A 17398-nucleotide genomic window follows, 5' to 3' on the forward strand; every position below is an offset into this window, starting at 1 on the left:
TTCTTTTTTTAAGATTTTATTTATTTATCAATGAGAGACACATAGAGAGAGGCAGACATAGGCAGGAGGAGGAGCAGGCTACTCACAGGGAGCCCGATGTGGGACTCAATCCTAGGACCCCAGGATCACGACCTGAGCTGAAGGCATATATTCAACCACTAAGTTTCCAGGTGCCCCCAGGTACAAGCTTCTAAGAGTCCTCTCCCAGTGCAGTCACACAGGATGCATTTAATTTCTCCAGCACTGAGTTGTGACAGTACATGTGATGTGTTGTCTCCCAGGGAAGCTCATTAGAGACTCGGTGCCTAAGGTCTTCACTGGGGGTTAGTTACTAGTCACCCTCTACTTAGCACGTACCCAAATTCCAGACTCTCTGAAGGAATGCAGGTGCTCAGCATAAATCACACTGTACAAATGGTTTGGCACAGTGAACCATTCTTATCATTTAGAAAAAGCTTTATATAATTGTATGGAACTGTGTATCAGCCACGTTTCCAGATGCCAGTCAAGGGCTAACTTTTCTTTTCTTTCTTTTTTTTTTTTTTAAGGGCTAACTTTTCAATCAAGTCTTTGTAAGGATAGCCAGTCTCAGGCCTGCTCTGTTAATTCTTTCCTGTTCAAAGATATATAGGAGCAAGATATTCCCCTATATAACCACAGTATCATTATCGAAATAAAGTAACACTGATATAATCCTATTATCTATTTTACAGACATTATTCAAAGTTTGCCAACTGTCCTACTGACATTCTTTATAGTACAATAAAAATATATAGTAAATATAGTAAAAATATAGTAGAATCCTGTATCTTTTTTTCTGGTACAGAATTTAATCTGGAATCACATATTACATTCAGTTGTCATGTTCTTGTAATCTCCTTAAATCTGGATCACTTCCCCAGCTTTTCTTTGTTGTTTTTTTTAATGACCTTGATGTTCTTGAAGAGTACAAACTGTTATTTTATAGCATGTCCCTCACGTGGGGTTTGCTTGATATTTTCTTGTGATTAGAATCAGGTTTGAATTTTTGGCAGAAACATACACAGAAGTGAAGGATCTTTCTCAGTGCGTCACACAAAGAGGCACAAAATACCAGTTTGTTCCCATATTGATGATGTTAATGTTGTGCACTTGACAAAAGTGGCATCTACCGGGTTTCTCTCCCATAAAGTTACCCTTTTCCTCAGTAGAATTCAGATGTAATTTGTGGGGAGATTCTTAACTATGTAAATATAGTGTTCCTCATCATACTTTCACCCACTAGTTTTAGCACCCACTAATGATTCTTGCCTGAAATAATTATTACAGTGGTGTTTGCCATATAGTGATTTCTTTTTAATTCGGTCATTTCTTCTACATTTAGTAGTTGGGAATCCACTGTTAGGGAGTTTTTCCTTGTCTTCCATTCATCTATTTAGATCAGTTGGAACTCATGGATTCTTTTTTTTTTTTTTTTTTTTTTTTTTTACTTTTTTTGGTAAGATTTTTTATTTATTTAATCAGGAGAGATACACACAGAGAGAGGCAGAGACATAGGCAAGGGAAGAAGCAGGCTCCTCGCAGGGAGCCTGATGCAGGACTTGATCAGGATTCCAGGATCACACCCTGAGCTGAAGGCAGAGACACTCAGCCGCTGAGCCACCCAGGCATCCCCTTCATGGATTCTTTTTAAATTCAATTTCATTCAATGGATGGTAAAACAAGATGCTCCAGATTCATCTTGTACTTTCCTTGCCCCAGCCCTGCAATCAACCATTTCAACAAGGAGCTCTGCTTCCTGTTAGTGGAAAATGGTAATCAGACGAGAGAAATCAATTAGAGGTATACTAACTGGAAAGGAGGAAATAAAGATATCTTTATTTTCAGATGATATGATTTTGTACCTGGCAAACTCTAGAAAACCAGCGATAAAATTACAACAATAAAAGTATTCAGCAAAGTGGAGGGATATAAAATTAACATAAAGAAGTCACTGGCCAGGGCGCCTGGGTGGCTCATTCAGTTAAGGTTCAGCATCTGCCTTGGGCTCAGGTCTTGATTTCAGGGTCCTGGGATCAAGCGCCATTCAGGTTCCCTGCTCAGTGGGGAGTCTGCTCTCCCTCTCACTATCCCTCTGTGATCCCTCCTCCCACTCTCTCAAATAAATAAATAAATAAATAAATAAATAAATAAATAAATAAATAAACTTAAAAAAATAAGTCAATGGCGGGCTCAGTTAGTGGATGCCTGGGGTGCGACTCTTTTATTTTATTTTATTTTATTCTATTTTATTTTTTTTTCACATATTATTTTATTATAGGAGTTTTTTAAAATAAATTAATTTTTTATTGGTGTTCAATTTACCAACATACAGAATAACACCCAGTGCTCATCCCGTCAAGTGCCCCCCTCAGTGCCCGTCACCCATTCACCCCCACCCCCCGCCCTCCTCTCCTTCCACCACCCCTAGTTCGTTTCCCAGAGTTAGGAGTCTTTATGTTGTCTCCCTTTCTGATATTTCCCACACATTTCTTCTCCCTTCCCTTATATTCCCTTTCACTATTATTTATATTCCCCAAATGAATGAGAACATACACTGTCCTCTGATTGACTTACTTCACTCAGCATAATACCCTCCAGTTCCATCCACGTTGAAGCAAATGGTGGGTATTTCTGGGGTGCGACTCTTGATCTCCGGGCTGTGACTTCAAGGCCCATGTTGGGTGTAGAGATTACTTAAAAATGAAATTTTTAGGGATGTCTGGCTAGTTCAGTCAGAAGAGTATGTGATTCTTGAACTCAGAGTTGTAAGTTCGAGCCCCACATTGGGTGTAGAGATTACTAAAAATAAACAAAGTTTAAAAAACAAATAAAATCTTAAAATTTTTTAATTTATTTATTTGACAGAGAGAGAGAGCGCGCACAATCAGGGGGAATGGGAGAGGGAGAAGCAGGCTCTCCACTGAGCAGGGAACCTGCTGTGGGGCTCTATCTCAGGACGCCAGGATCATGACCTGAGCCAAAGGCAGACGCTTAACCCACTGAACCACCCAGGCACCCCTAAAATAAAATCTTTAAAAAAAGGCGTTAAAAAAAAAAGACGTCAATGACTTTCATATATACAAATAATACCCAGTTAGAGGATGTAATGATAGAGAAAAATCCCACTTACAATAGCAACAATGAAGATAATATATCTTAAAAAGGAAACTAATGAGAAATGTGGGGGGAAAATCTATGTGTAGAAAACTTTAAAATGTGTTTGTCGGGTGCTTGGGTGGCTCAGTCAATTAAGCGTCTGCCTTCCGCTCAGATCATGATCCAGGGTCCTGGGAAAGAGTACCTTATTGGACTCCTTGCTCAGCGGGGACTCTGCTTCTCCCTCTCCCCCTCCCCCCTACTTGTAATTTCTCTTTCTCTCATGCTCACTCTCTCTTTCAAATAAATAAATAAAAATCTTTTTAAAAATGTGTTTATCAAAACCTATAGATATTTATAGCACAAAAAATGAATCTTAATATAGGAAAATTTAAAAAATCAACCAGCAGATCAGGTAATCTCAGGATGGAATGCAGACTGTGATAACATAATCTAACTGTATTACAAATAAATGACATGGCCTCACTGAAGGGGGCGGGAAAAGACATGCTGACCTAAGTAACCTTGGAAAATGGTATTTTGACTGGAAACTCCCATGTTAAGGATAAAAGGAACCACAGGAAAGCATTTAACTCAGTTTGGGTAACGTTATTTCCCACAGAGATACAAGTTAACAATTCTGATGTTGCTATACCTGTTTACTGCAATTTAGTAATTAAGTAAATGGGTGGTGGATGGTTGAAGCCAGGTTTCTCCTGGTTGGAGTGGGAGGACATAGATAGGCAAGAAGAAATAAAATGAGCCATGTGGCACTGGAATATCAGTGTGAATTCATGTTTGTCTTAAAATATATACAGATACATAGATATGGAAATCATTATAGATATATGTGTATACATGGGTTAGTATACATATCTCTATTTCCAAGATCCTATGATTGTAAAAAGTTCAAAAGACAACTGACAATCTGGGAGAAAATGCATGCAACATCTAGCACAGTAAAATGTTTGTGTCCTCAATATACAAAGAACTCTTCAAAATTGAGGGGGAGGGATCCCTGGGTGGCGCAGCGGTTTGGCGCCTGCCTTTGGCCCAGGGCGCGATCCTGGAGACCCGGGATCGAATCCCACGTCGGGCTCCCAGTGCATGGAGCCTGCTTCTCTCTCTGCCTATGTCTCTGCCTCTCTCTCTCTCTCTCTCTCTCTCTCTCTCTCTCTGTGTGTGTGTGTGTGTGACTATCATAAATAAATAACAATTTATAAAAAAGAAAATTGAGGGGGAAAGGTAAAAAAAAAAGCCTGTAGAAAAATGGGCAGAAGGGATCCCTGGGTGGCTCAGAGGTTTGGCGCCTGCCTTTGGCCCAGGGCCTGATCCTGGAGACCTGGGATCGAGTCCCATGTCGGGCTCCCTGCGTGGAGCCTGCTTCTCCCTCTGCCTGTGTCTCTGCCTCTCTCTCTCTCTCGGTCTCTCATGAATAAATAAATAAAATATTTTTTAAAAAATGGGCAGAAGATGTGAACAGAGAATTCACTCATTTAAAAAGGATACTAACATGACCCTTAAATATGTGAAAAGTGTAAACTCACTCATAATTAGAGAAACACAAATTAAAACTACACTGAGAGAATGGATATCCATGCTATGGAATTGTATTGTGAAATATTCATACTATGGAATTGTATTCATCAATAAAAAGGGAAAAAGTACTGAAATGTGACAAGTTGGATGAATCTCAAAATCATTATGCTGAGTGAAGGAGCCAGATACAAAAGAGTACATACTGTCTCATTCCATTTTTCTGAAACTCTAAAAAAGACAAATATAATCTACAGTGACAGAAAGAAAATTAGTGGTTGCCTGAGGTGGGGTGTGTGTGGGAAGGGATGCAAAGGAATCTCCTGGAGGGTGATGAAAATGTTCTATATATCATAGATAGTGATAGTGGCTACAGAGTTGTATACATTTGTCAAAACTCACTGAACTGTACCCTTAAGTGTAATATATATATATATATAAAAGACAGCAGGCTCAGAATGGAGTTGCTTATGCTAAGCCCCACATCACCAAATCAAGACTTAATGACAGTTTTGGTTCTCCCAGATATGGAATCTTACACCAGTCAATCAGGAATCACCTGATCAGCACTAGTTTGGTAGTCTTTCTGACAAATTCCTGCCCTCCCCTAAAGGAAAGTAACCTTGCAATAACCAACCCAATGTTTTCTGATTAGAAAATTTCCTTATTTCTGCTCCCTCTTGGCCATAAATGTCTTTCATTTTGTACAGACTCTTGGGGCTCTTTTACATCTGCTAGATTAGATGCTGCATTATTCAAATAGATTTGTGCTCAAATAAACTCTTAAACTTTTTAATATGCCTCAGTTTATCTTTTAACTATATATATATAGGTGGGGGGAAGGGAGAGGGAGAGCATCTCAATAAGGTTCATGAAATTATAAAAGGAAGAAAAGGAGCGCTGGCTGAAAATACTTTTCCACAGCAGGCAAATTATTTACCCCTATGAAAATGAGGGCAAAACTAAAACAAAACAAACAAAAAAAACCCTTCAATGAGATACCGTTTCTTACCTCTCAGATCAGAGAAAAATTTTAAATATGACAACACAGTCTGTTGGAAAGGCTGTGGGGAAACAGGCTGTCAAGCGCATTGCTTTTGGAAATAAAATGGAACAGCCCTTTGGGGAGGAAATTTGGACATACCTAACAAAACAATATATGAACTTAAAAAAAATTATTTATTTATTTATTTATTTATTTATTTATTTATTTATTTATTCATGACAGAGAGAAAGAGAGGCAGAGACACAGGCAGAGGGAGAAGCAGTCTCCATGCAGGGAGCCCAATGTGGGACTCGATCCCGGGACTCCAGGATCATGCCCTGGGCAGAAGGCAGGTGCTCAACCGCTAAGCCGCCCAGGCGTTCCCATATGAACTTTTTAAAAAGATTTTTTAAACATTTATTTGAGAGAAAGAGCATGAGCAGGGGTAGGGACAGAGGGAGAAGCATACTTCCTGCTGAGCAAGGAGCCAGACATGGAGCCAGACATGGGGCTTCAATCCCAGCATCCCCGGATCATCACCTGAGCCAAAGGCAGATGCTTAACCAACTGAGCTACCCAGGCACCGCTACATATGTACTTTGTGATGCAACAATCCTAGTCCTATATATTTACCCTAAAGATACACCTCAGAACATACAAAATTACATACATGTATAAAGGCATTCTTTTGGGCATTGTTTATAATTGGAAAACATTGGAAATAACCTAAATGGGCAAACATAGGAGAGTGGTTAAATTATGATATGTCTACAAAGTGGGGTATTGTGTAGCTGTGAGAGGGAAAGGAGGTCATATCAAATGAGAAATGCAAAGCACACTACCCTTCATGTAGGATAAATAAGATAATATACATATACATATATCTCCTCATTTGAGCAAAAAGAAACACAGAAAGGATAAACCAGAAAGTAAGTAGACTGGTTACCTCAACAACGGTGGGAGGGGCAAAATGAAATTCTAACAGAAACAAAGGAATCTGACTGTATTTCAAATGAATCACACAGCCTAATTGAAGGAGGCAAGGAGGAGAACTAACCTAAGTAGTTCTTGAACACAGTATTTTGACTACCATCAGATTAAAGACAAAAGGAACTGTATCAAATATTGAAGCTTGTTAAACCCAGTATTTTGACTATAGACTGCCATGAGCCTAAAGACAAGAGAGTGTAAGACAATGACCTCTAATTGGTAGGTTTGTTTTTTGCAGTCTTATGGTTTAGAAATTCTAGTTACTTAATGGTTATATGATTATACAAATAAGTAAGTTTATTGTGGATAATGAGAGCCAGGTTTCTTTCCACTGGAGAAGGGATTTACAAATATGGAATGTGAGAAAAACTAGAATGAACCTTGTGTTGGTGGGTTGAAATGTAAGGTATTAGTAATGAATTTATGTTTTCAAAACATATATAGAAAAATATATAAACATATATGTATAACTAGATGGATTAGAATACATACATTTATTTCCTAGCTCTGTACACTGAGAGAGCCTAGAAACAATTACGTCCTAGTAGCAATGAACACTTCTCAACTGGGGCTGAAAAAGAATAAAGTGAGTCTGTAGACTCAATCATCATCATCAAAAAAAAAAAAAAAATGAAATCTGGGACACCTGGTGGCTCAGTGGTTGAGTGTCTACCTTTGGCTTAGGTCATGATCCTAGAGTCCTGGGATTGAGTCTTGCATCAGGTTCCCCTCAGGGAACCTGCTTCTCCCTCTGCCTATGTCTCTGCCTCTCTGTGTCTCTCATGAATAAGTAAAATATTTTAAAAAATGACATCTTATCATTTGCAACGATGTGGATGGAACTAGAGGGTATTATGCTAAACAAAATAAGTCAATCAGAGAAAGACAATTATGTTATTTCACTTACGTGGAATGTAAGAAACAAAACAGGATCATAGAGAAAGGGAGGGAAAAATAAAATAAGACAAAATCAGAGAGGGTGACAAACTATAAGAGACTTAACTCGGGATGCCTGGGTGGTTCAGTGGTTGAGCATCTGCCTTTGGCTCAGGTCCTGATCCTGGGGTCTTGGGGTTGAGTCCTGCCTCAGGTTCCCCGGAGGGAGCCTGCTTCTTCCCCTGCCTAGGTCTCTGCTTTTCTATCTGTGGCTCTCATGAATAAATAAATAAAATCTTTAAAAAAAGAGACTCTTAACTCTAGGGAACAAACAGGGGTGCTGGAGGAGATGGTAGTGGGGGGATGGGATAACTGGGTAATGGGAATCAAGGAGGGTACTTGATGTAATAAGCACTGGGTGTGATATGCAACTGATGAACCACTAAACTCTACCTCTGAAACTAATCATACACTATACATTAATTAATTGAATTTAGGTTTTAAAAAAGAATATGGTGAGTCAAGCATCTTCTAGTGCCAACAAGAAACTGAAAAAAAAAAAACACAAAAAAATCCCAAAACCCAAACTGATGGGGGCATGTCACAGGACTCAGAAGTCAATTTGAAGGAGCTCCCACTGGCCAAATCTGGGACAGTTTGGGCATCAAAGGAAAAAATGATAGTGATTATAATTTATTTAATAAAATAATTCTGTACAGATATACATACATAAATGAGGGAGAAAAGAAAGCTCTTCCCTACAGTAGAATTGCAATTAATAAGTACCAAAGGAATGTTGGCATTAAAAAATTGTCAATGAGGGCAGCCCCAGTGGCGCAGCGGTTTAGCGCCGCCTGCAGCCCGGGGTGTGATCCTGGAGACCCGGAATCGAGTCCCATCATCGGGCTTCCTGCCTGGAGCCTGCTTCTCCCTCTGCCTGTGTCTCTGCCTCTCTTTCGCTATGAATAAATAAATAAATCTTTTAAAAAGATAAAAAATTGGGATCCCTGGGTGGCGCAGCGGTTTGGCGCCTGCCTTTGGCCCAGGGCACGATCCTGGAGACCCGGGATCGAATCCCACGTCGGGCTCCCGGTGCATGGAGCCTGCTTCTCCCTCTGCCTATGTCTCTGCCTCTCTCTCTCTGTGACTATAATAAATAATAAATTTAAAAAAAATTTTAAAAAAAGATAAAAAATTGTCAATAAATACTGGAGCCAATGGTTCAGAAATTTTATTATTTTTAAAGAAGATCTTATTTATTTATTTATTTATTTATTTATTTATTTATTTATTCATGAAAGACACAGAGAGAGAGGCAGAAACACAGGCAGGGGGAGAAGCAGGCTCCACCTAGGGAGCCTGATGTGGGACTCGATCTCGGGACTCCAGGATCAGGCCCTGGGCCGAAGGTGGCGCTAAACCGCTGAGCCACCGGGGCTGTCCTGGTTCAGAAATTTTAAATAGAAAGAATGATAAAGGTGGTAAAATGTAAACAATTGATAAATCTGGGCCAAGGGCATAAGAAATTTCCTTGTACCATTCTAGTTTTCCTGTACATTTAAAATGAGATAATAATTAAGTTACTGACCCCCCCAAATAAAGAAAATAGGGAGAATGCTAGTAGTGGTATGTCTTTAAACATGCTCTCTAATGTTTTTCTTTCCCAGATACAAACTACTGCTTGGGTGGCGGAGTTTGCATAGCGGGCCAGAAAACACAAGAGAGGCTTATAATGCATTTTACTACTTATTTGGATGTTGGGAGAGTTTAGCCATCCTGTTTTTGTTTTATTTTGTTTTTTAAACTAGGCTTTTTCGGTTCATTCATTTGCCCTTCTTTCCTTTCGGGAATTTTAAATTTATTTGTAGCCAGATCCTTTACCTAATATGATGTACGACATCATGTTATAATCAGTGTCAAATCTCAAAAAAAAAAAAAAAAAGCCGAGGGCTTCACTAGAGGCAGGATTTCACTCTGGGGTCACTCGAAAGGGGGCGGGAACAAGCCCAGCGCAAAGCTTCCGCTTTCATTTCTGGGGTTATAAGTCAACCGTTCTCATTAAAGGAGTACGGCGGAAGGGGGACTTTCTGTCGGCAAACACTTCCCTAGCGACGAGTCCACCCATGACACAGGGAGGCCACAGTATCGCATCACAATGGGTGGTCTATGAGAGCTCAAAAGCCAGGTCAGATGACCTAGTTTGCGGTAAAACATTAAATTTCAATTCACCTGACCTGTCAGTTTCACTCTCTTCTCTCCGGCTCCAAAGTACTGAACTTCTGGAGTAGACTCCTTCCCCTCCATTCCTGGCCAGTGGTTTGATCCGCCCCGAATCCTGACAGGAGGGACGAACTGCGTCTGCGCAGAAGGCTGTCGGGGGGGGGGTGGGGGAGGAACATGGCGCAAGCTCTGTCTGAGGAGGAGTTTCAGCGGATGCAGGTGCCGCTCGCCGGGGAAAAGACCACCGCGCTAGGCGATGGGGGGCGGGGTAGAGAGAGGTCGTGCCACCGGCTCTGAGAAGGGGTTGGTTGGGGTGGACCTTGAGTCTAAGGGGTTGGTCTGGAGAAGGGAAACTGAGGCTCTAAGGGGTGAAACTGTTGTATTCCAAGATATTATTGGGCTCTGAGGGGTTGCCGTCTGTGAGCTTTGTGGGCGGAGGAGAGAGTCCTAGAGTGAGCGATACCTTACTCAGACCTGGAGGGGACGACACCTCTGGGCCCTTGTGGGGACACCATGGGCAGGGGATGATAACATTGGATTTTGAGGGAAGGAGATCTTGAGAGGGCGAAACCATTTTGTCTGGAGAGGAAGGAAGCAGACGTTGGGCCATTTGCGTCATGGTGGGGGGAGCCCTTGAGAGGGCAGTACCATTGCCCTGTGGAAGGTGGAAATGTTTGTGGGAGATACCACTATGCCAGGGACTTAGGAAAGACCCTACATGCTGTTATTGTTTATGGGAGGTGGATATCTTGTGTGAGTGCTGGTAGTGGATCCTAAGAGGGGGCAGTACCTTTGAATGATCAGGGGTGGTCCCATTAGGCCTGGGTTGAAGAGGACCCTGAATGGGTAATACCATTAATTCCTGTGTTGGAGAGAGGACCAGAAGAGGTTAGAGTGACACCTTGGACCACACGGAGGGGAAACCACTGGGCTTTGGGGAGGTACCCCATTTGGGTACTGTGACCACTTGATTCTTTTGGGGACGACTCTGGAATGGGATGAAAGGCCAGAGTAGGCCCTTGTTGAGAGAGTTCTTACTGGGGAAGACCATTGGATTTTGTGTGTGTGTACAACCTGTAACTTGTGCCGAGAGATCTAAGTGAGTAAGAATAATCCAGCTGGCCCACCCAAGGCTTTGTGGAGGAGAGACCCTGAAGAATGTAGGACCATCCCATTTGGATCATGACTGGGGGGGTCTTGAGGGATGTGGGGGGCCTTTGAGTGAGGAAAATTTATTTAATTGGGCCATTAGTGAGGGAAAAAACCGGTTGGCTATGACAGATATGGCTTCTATGTGGGTGCCAAGCGTGTACAAATTGGCTCAAGACAGGGAAAGACAGATTATTGGGTACAGTAGAGTAGTAACAGGGCCAAGGGGCTCTGTAGGGGCCAAGCCCTTTGACCTTAAGCAGACCACCAGGGAGGTGAAGGCTGGTCCCATGGAAGGAGGGAAAGATCCTGGTGGGGTAAGGAATAGTAGGTTTGGGAAGAACAGGGCTGTTAGGAAGGGGTAAGCTGTTTGGAGTGGCCCATACTTCAATTTTCCCTTAATTCTTAAAAGGGATCTGGATGTGTTTTGAGAGCTTTGCGGGTGAGGACCCCAGGCAGTCCCCAGCTTAGTGTAAGTTAGACAGGAGAATACCAGGCCCTGTTCCCCTGAAAAGAGGGAGGAATGCAGGCCCCTATGCCCCTATACTCAGAGGCCTCCACGTCTGGCCAAGAGGATCAACAACACTCTTCCATGACAGAGAGATAGTTAGAACAATGTTTAGTGTCTGATGAGGTCAGCCAGGATGAGGAGGGAGAACTTTATCATTTAGGCATGGGGAACCACAGAACATGTGGGAACAAGAACCTGACTGGATCAGTACTGTTGTGGCCTGAGTGCAGAGTGAATTGGAAGGGGAGAGATGGAAGAATGAGGCTAGCTGTGGTTATAAGTTGAGCCAGAGAAGGGGGAACAGGGGCTGAGGGGCTGGAGGCTCACTTAAGATACAGCGTGCTGGGATCCCTGGGTGGCGCAGCGGTTTGGCGCCTGCCTTTGGCCCAGGGCGCGATCCTGGAGACCCGGGATCGAATCCCACATCGGGCTCCTGGTGCATGGAGCCTGCTTCTCCCTCTGCCTGTGTCTCTGCCTCTCTCTCTCTCTCACTGTGTGAGAAATAAAAAAAAAAAAAAAAGGATACAGCATGCTTGGTCTTAAGGAGCAGCTAAAGAGGCATGTGGAGGGTGGTAGGGTCCATGGGGCTCAGGGGATTGGCTTCCTCTTGGTGAAAATAGGGGCACATTCCTGACCAAGTTGTTTCCTTTCCCTTCTTCCCCCAAGGCTCAGCTCCTGGAGCTCCGAACAAATAACTATCAGCTTTCAGATGAACTACGCAAGAATGGCGTTGGTGAGCCCAGAGGGTCTCATTAGATGGGGGTGGCTTTGGAGGACAGAAGCCAAGGGAAAAACACCTCAGAGGTCTGGCGGGAAGACCTTTCAGCTTCCTGCCCCTGACTGAGGCTGAGACTCCCTGCTTTCCCCCCACCAGAGCTTACCAGTCTTCGACAGAAGGTCGCCTACCTGGATAAGGAGTTCAGCAAAGCTCAGAAGGTACCTCCCTTCACCCACTCGCCCACCCATGCTTCCCTGTAGCCAACTGACTCATTCATCTATCCAGTGAACACCTACAGGGAAGCAGGCCTAATGGTACATGCTGCCATTAGTCATTCAAAACGCTCTCATGGAAGTCTCTATAGTTTGCTAATTTTATCTAATCCTGCTTAATTATCAATTGATTTTAATTTACTCTTAATGCATTTTCTATTTCAATTATTCAGTCTCATTCACTGACTTCTAACTACATAGTAACATCCGTAGGTGAATCTGCCTTGAATCTACCTTCTATTCTTCACTCACACTTCTACCTTGTGCTCTCACATCCCATCCCCTTCCTGGTCCTGTTGGTAAAGTGAGACTAGACCTACCTCTCAGATGGTCTGAAGATGAAATAGCATATAACCTATTATGGTCCCTCAAGGCATTAAAGGCTTTCCTTTGTCTCTTTCTTCACTGCTCTGTCCCTACACACAGTTCAGTGTTATGTACCCTATAAATATTTGTTAGATGTAGGAATATATGGTACAGAAAATCTGGCAGTCAGGAAGCTGGGCTTCTCTGTGGTGGGGTGCTGATTGCCCCACATGGCAGTGCCCTCAGCTGCTCAGCAAAGGAACAGCAGTTTTCATGGTACATGAGAAGGATCCACGTAGATGCATTTGGACCACTGTAGCAATGCACCCACAGTTTCTGAGCCTAGAGAATCAGCCCATGAAGGGTTGAATACTAGTGCTTAGTATTGAATACTAAGGTTGAATACTCAAGTGCTTAGAGGAAAGCGTGTAAGCAGGATGCATTCACTCACTCACTCACTCTCATTATTCCTGTGGACTATATATTTCATGCAAATTCTGTGGTTGAAGACACATCCCCCAACCAATCATCATTGCCCCACCCCCGACACTTGCCACAATGTCTCCATACCCTAGTGAGGGAGTCCATCTCTGTTCACCTTATCTCTCTTCCCACCCCTCACCTTTAGGCACTGAGCAAGAGCAAGAAAGCTCAGGTAAGGGGACCCATGGTGGGTGAATGTGTCTGGAAGTCTGAGGGACGATATTTCTGTATGCTGGGATCTCCTGGTACTGGCCTTTCTTTCTCTGTGTGTGCACTTGCATCTGTGTCTACCTCACTGCCATGTGTCTGTATGTCTGTCTTTATTTTCCTGTGTTTGTCTCATTCCGTGTCTCTTTGTCATTCCTTCTCCCTTTCTGGCTGTCCTCTCTGAGGCTCTCTATGCCTGCCTTCCTGTTCCTCTCTGACTCTTGCTTCTCTCCCCAACGTTCACTTTTTCTCTCCCTCACCTGTTCCCATCTGTCATCATTTCCCTTTTCTTCTTTCCCTTTCTTTCTCTCTCTGACTCCTTGTTTCTTTCTCCCCTCTCCATTCCTTGTCTCTTCCTGACTCATTTCTTTCCCTGACCCTCTCTCTCTTCCTTCTGTCCTGTTCTCCCTCCCATTGATCTTTCTGTTCCTATCTCTCTTCCTGCCTTTTCTTTTTTCTCTCTCACTCTTCCATCCCTCTCTCCTTCCCTATCCCCCTTTCTCCTTCTCTCTCTTCCTCCTCTCTCGCCTCTTTCTGTCTCCCCTTCTCTTTCCTCCCACTGTCTCCCCTCGTGTCCCTCTCTCCTCCCATGTGTATCTTCCCTTCTTTCTACCCTCTCATGTCTGTCTCTCTCATTCCCTGTATCTCCTGATTTCTCCCATCTCATTGTCTGGGCCCTACGTTCCTCCTCTCACCCTCCACCGTCATTTTCTCCCTGTCTGTTTCTTTGCCCTGTCTCTCCATTTTTTCTGTCCTTATTCGAGACCTGGCCCATGTCTGTCACTGCAGGAAGTCGAGGGGCTGCTGAGTGAAAATGAGATGCTGCAGGCAAAGCTTCACAGCCAAGAGGAGGACTTTCGTTTGCAGAACAGCACGCTTATGGCAGAGTTCAGCAAGGTGCTGGTGCCTGGGACAACCGAGGGGGATCCAGGGGGATCCGAGGGGTAGGGGCCCCTGGGCTGAAGCTGAAGGGCAGCTGAAGGTGGTGGACAGAGGCTGGCCCTGGATCACTGTCCATGGTGCTGAAGCAGATCCTGGATCTGTGCTGGGGGGTGGTGATTTGACAAATGGGGCCACTCACTATGCTGGGATTAGAAGGCTGCAAGCCTTGACAACAGCTGGTTCCAGACAAAATCATTTCTTTCTTTAAGCTTCAAGTCCCCCTGTGTATATTTGGGAGATGATGCTAGGGAGTTCCAGGTTATTGGAGGGTCTTAGGTAAAGTTCCTATGCTTAGCATGAGACAGAAAAATGTCTTATTTTATTTTTTTTAAAATATTTTATTTATTTATTTATTCGTGAGAGACACACAGAGAGAGAGAGAGAGAGGCAGAGACACAGGCAGAGGGAGAAGCAGGCTCCATGTAGGGAGCCAGATGCGGGACTCAATCCTGGGACTCCAGGATCACACCCTGGGTTAAAAGCAGGCACTAAACCACTAAGCCACCCAGGGATCCCCTAGAAAAATGTTTTAGCTGCTTCCCTTTGCTCTTCCTTTCCCTTCATCTGATATAACTCTGGGGTTCTAATTCTTCTAGATAATTCATCCCGGATTGGATAATTCTATTTCTTCAATGATTATAGTGTCCTGGCTGTTTCTAAACCTACTGGGGAGTTAGAGATATTGTCTGTTGTTGTTTCCTTATCTATCTTCTATGTCCATGGTCAATAAGTCTCTAAGGTTTTAGTGTTTATTTAAGGAAAAAAATCTTTATGGCAACAAGAATGGTATTTTCAGGACTCCATGTGAGAATGTAGTACTTAAGATCTTAAAAAACAAAATATGAAAACAACCTTTAAACAGGTACAATTTCAAAAGAGGTGATTTAATAACTAATAGTTAAGAGCCATTAGACCTAGATTAAACTCTTGGCTCTACCTTTTACTAACTGTAACCTTGAGCAAGTGACTTGACCTACCTGCTTCTTGTTTCCAAGATGTTTAAATTGGAAATGATAATGATGCCACCCGCATTGCAGGGACTTTTATGAGGATTGAATGGATTAATATCTGTAAACAACTTATAACAGAGCTTTGTAGTAGTATTGGCTATGTAGGTATTAGCGACTCATAATATTCTTTTATTATTACTGATTCGTTTTCCCTCTAAAATATTTTTTGACTACCTAAAAATCTCAGAATCATCCTGTGGCCCTGCTCTACCTCAGCCCTTACTACCTCTTATCTGTTCTATTCCCTCAGCCTTCTTGCTGTTCTCCTTGATTCTAGTTTCTCCTACCACCTTATGCCCTAGAGGTTCTCCTGACTTGCAGGCCTTACCGCATCACTCCTTTAAGCAATAGCTCCAAGTGGGTCCTTGACCCTGACTCTTCAGAGCCCCTGGTTCTCACATAATAGCTGACCCCATTGCCTCACTTCTCACTGCTTCCTGCCTCCAGCCTCAATGATATTGTGGTTCTTTTAGGATGAGGCAAAGACAGGCATTCCTCCATCAATCCAGCTTGTGTTTCTCAGCACCTGCCCTGAGCCAGGCACTGGCCCAGGTATAGAACCTCCTTCATAATCCCCCTCCTCCTCCTGGGAACCAGAAGTGCTCACAGGCCTGCCTCTACCACTTTCTTGCCAAAATATTTCAGCTCCATTTATTCTTCAATAAATAGTTACTGAGCAGCCCTGGCATGCTTTATGTCCTGGAAATAGTTGTGAACAGCACAACATGGCTCCCACTCTTGGGTAGCCTACATTCTGAATGTGGGATGAGGAGAAAGATAATGCATTAGAAAAAAATAATAGAGGTGCCTGGCTGGCTCAGGAGCATGCAGTTCTTGACCTTGGGGTTGTGAGTTCGAGCTCCATATTGAGTATAGAGATTACTTAAAAATAAAATCTTAAAAATATAATGGTACAGACGATTGACAGTTACACAGTGCTTACTGCCTACCAGGTCCTATTCAATGTGCTCTACATTACTCATTTATTCTTACAATGAGCCAGTGGGATATCATTAGTATCCCTACTGAGCAGATAAGGAAAACCAAGCCCCAGAGAGATGAAGTAATTTGTCTCAAGACCACATGGCTAATAAATGGCAGAGTTCACAGCCATTTATTAGCTGTGAAACCAAGCAGGCTGGTTTCAGAATCTGTGCTTGTGACTCGGTGTTATAGAACAGAGTGTAATTGTCAATCACAATCTATAATCCAAGTATTTGCAGAGCTTTAAGAAATTAAAACATACTTGGTCAATTTATTTTTTTTAATTTTATTTATTTTTTTTACTTGGTCAATTTAATTGCAATTAGTACTAGGTAAGGAAGAAATGAGCAGAGTGCTGTGCTAGAGAGTGTCGGAATTTCTATGTTGGGGAAATACTTCAAGGGTGACATTTGAGCAGAGCACTGAAGGACGCAAAGGAGCCAATCATGTGAATAACTGGATGAAAGGAATAGTGTTCTGGGTAGAAAATATCCCAGGCAAGAGAATAAAAATTCTCTGTGAACCTCAGTATTCTCATTTGAAAATGGGGACAGGGGATCTTGTCAGGACCGCTGTGAGAACCCCAGGAGTTGAGCAAGGGGCTGGCCTAGTTTTATTTGCATTGTACATTTCTCCAAAGCTGAGGGCTGACGACGAGGGGCTGTGGGCAGCACTGCCTTTGGAAATGTCCTGAAAGCTGTCTGTGGTGTCCAGGCACCCAGACACAGACACTCTCTCCCACCTCACAGAAGAGGTCTGTCAGTGGGCCTGTTTGTGATGCTGACATCCTGGACTAGCAGCTTCTGGTAGGAGCCTGCCTGGGGTCTTGGATTACGACTATGAGGTTGGCATCGGGCAAGCAGAAAATTCTCAATGTCCTCAATCCTCTGACTCTGCCACTTAACAGATAGGTGAATTTGAAGTTATCTGATATTTGTGCCTCAGCGTCCTTATCTGTGAAGTGGGGATAATGAGTATCGACAGCACCTACATCACGGGCATTATAGGAATTACGTGAACTGTAAGGTGCATTAGCCAAGCACTATGTATATTGCAGCAAATATTGTTCTGATTCCCCGCTTCTCTTCTCCT

The 17398-nt window shown here is 43.0% G+C and overlaps 1 protein-coding gene and 1 long non-coding RNA gene across 4 annotated transcripts in view; one reads left to right on the forward strand and one right to left on the reverse strand.

Annotated features, from left to right (window-relative positions):
* LOC144308324 (uncharacterized) lies at nt 1-9870 on the reverse strand. The gene is made up of 3 exons (XR_013374812.1): nt 9739-9870; nt 2596-2820; nt 1-1777 (listed from the first exon to the last, which is right to left on the reverse strand). It is a non-coding gene; the product is annotated as an uncharacterized LOC144308324 (long non-coding RNA).
* GRIPAP1 (GRIP1 associated protein 1) overlaps nt 9792-17398 on the forward strand; it is a 23609-nt gene continuing 16002 nt past the window's right edge. For 2 of the 3 annotated variants that reach the window (XM_077888649.1, XM_077888650.1), the window contains exons 1-5: nt 9792-9943; nt 12051-12117; nt 12259-12320; nt 13309-13335; nt 14160-14267. In XM_077888649.1, coding sequence (XP_077744775.1) covers nt 9902-9943; nt 12051-12117; nt 12259-12320; nt 13309-13335; nt 14160-14267 — 306 coding nt within the window. In that variant the 5' untranslated portion in view covers nt 9792-9901. Of the gene's footprint in view, nt 9944-12050; nt 12118-12258; nt 12321-13308; nt 13336-14159; nt 14268-17092; nt 17218-17398 lie in introns of those variants that run through there. The other variant, XM_077888651.1, reaches the window with a different exon arrangement.

Source organism: Canis aureus, chromosome X (assembly GCF_053574225.1).
Source record: "Canis aureus isolate CA01 chromosome X, VMU_Caureus_v.1.0, whole genome shotgun sequence".
Taxonomy (NCBI): domain Eukaryota; kingdom Metazoa; phylum Chordata; class Mammalia; order Carnivora; family Canidae; genus Canis; species Canis aureus.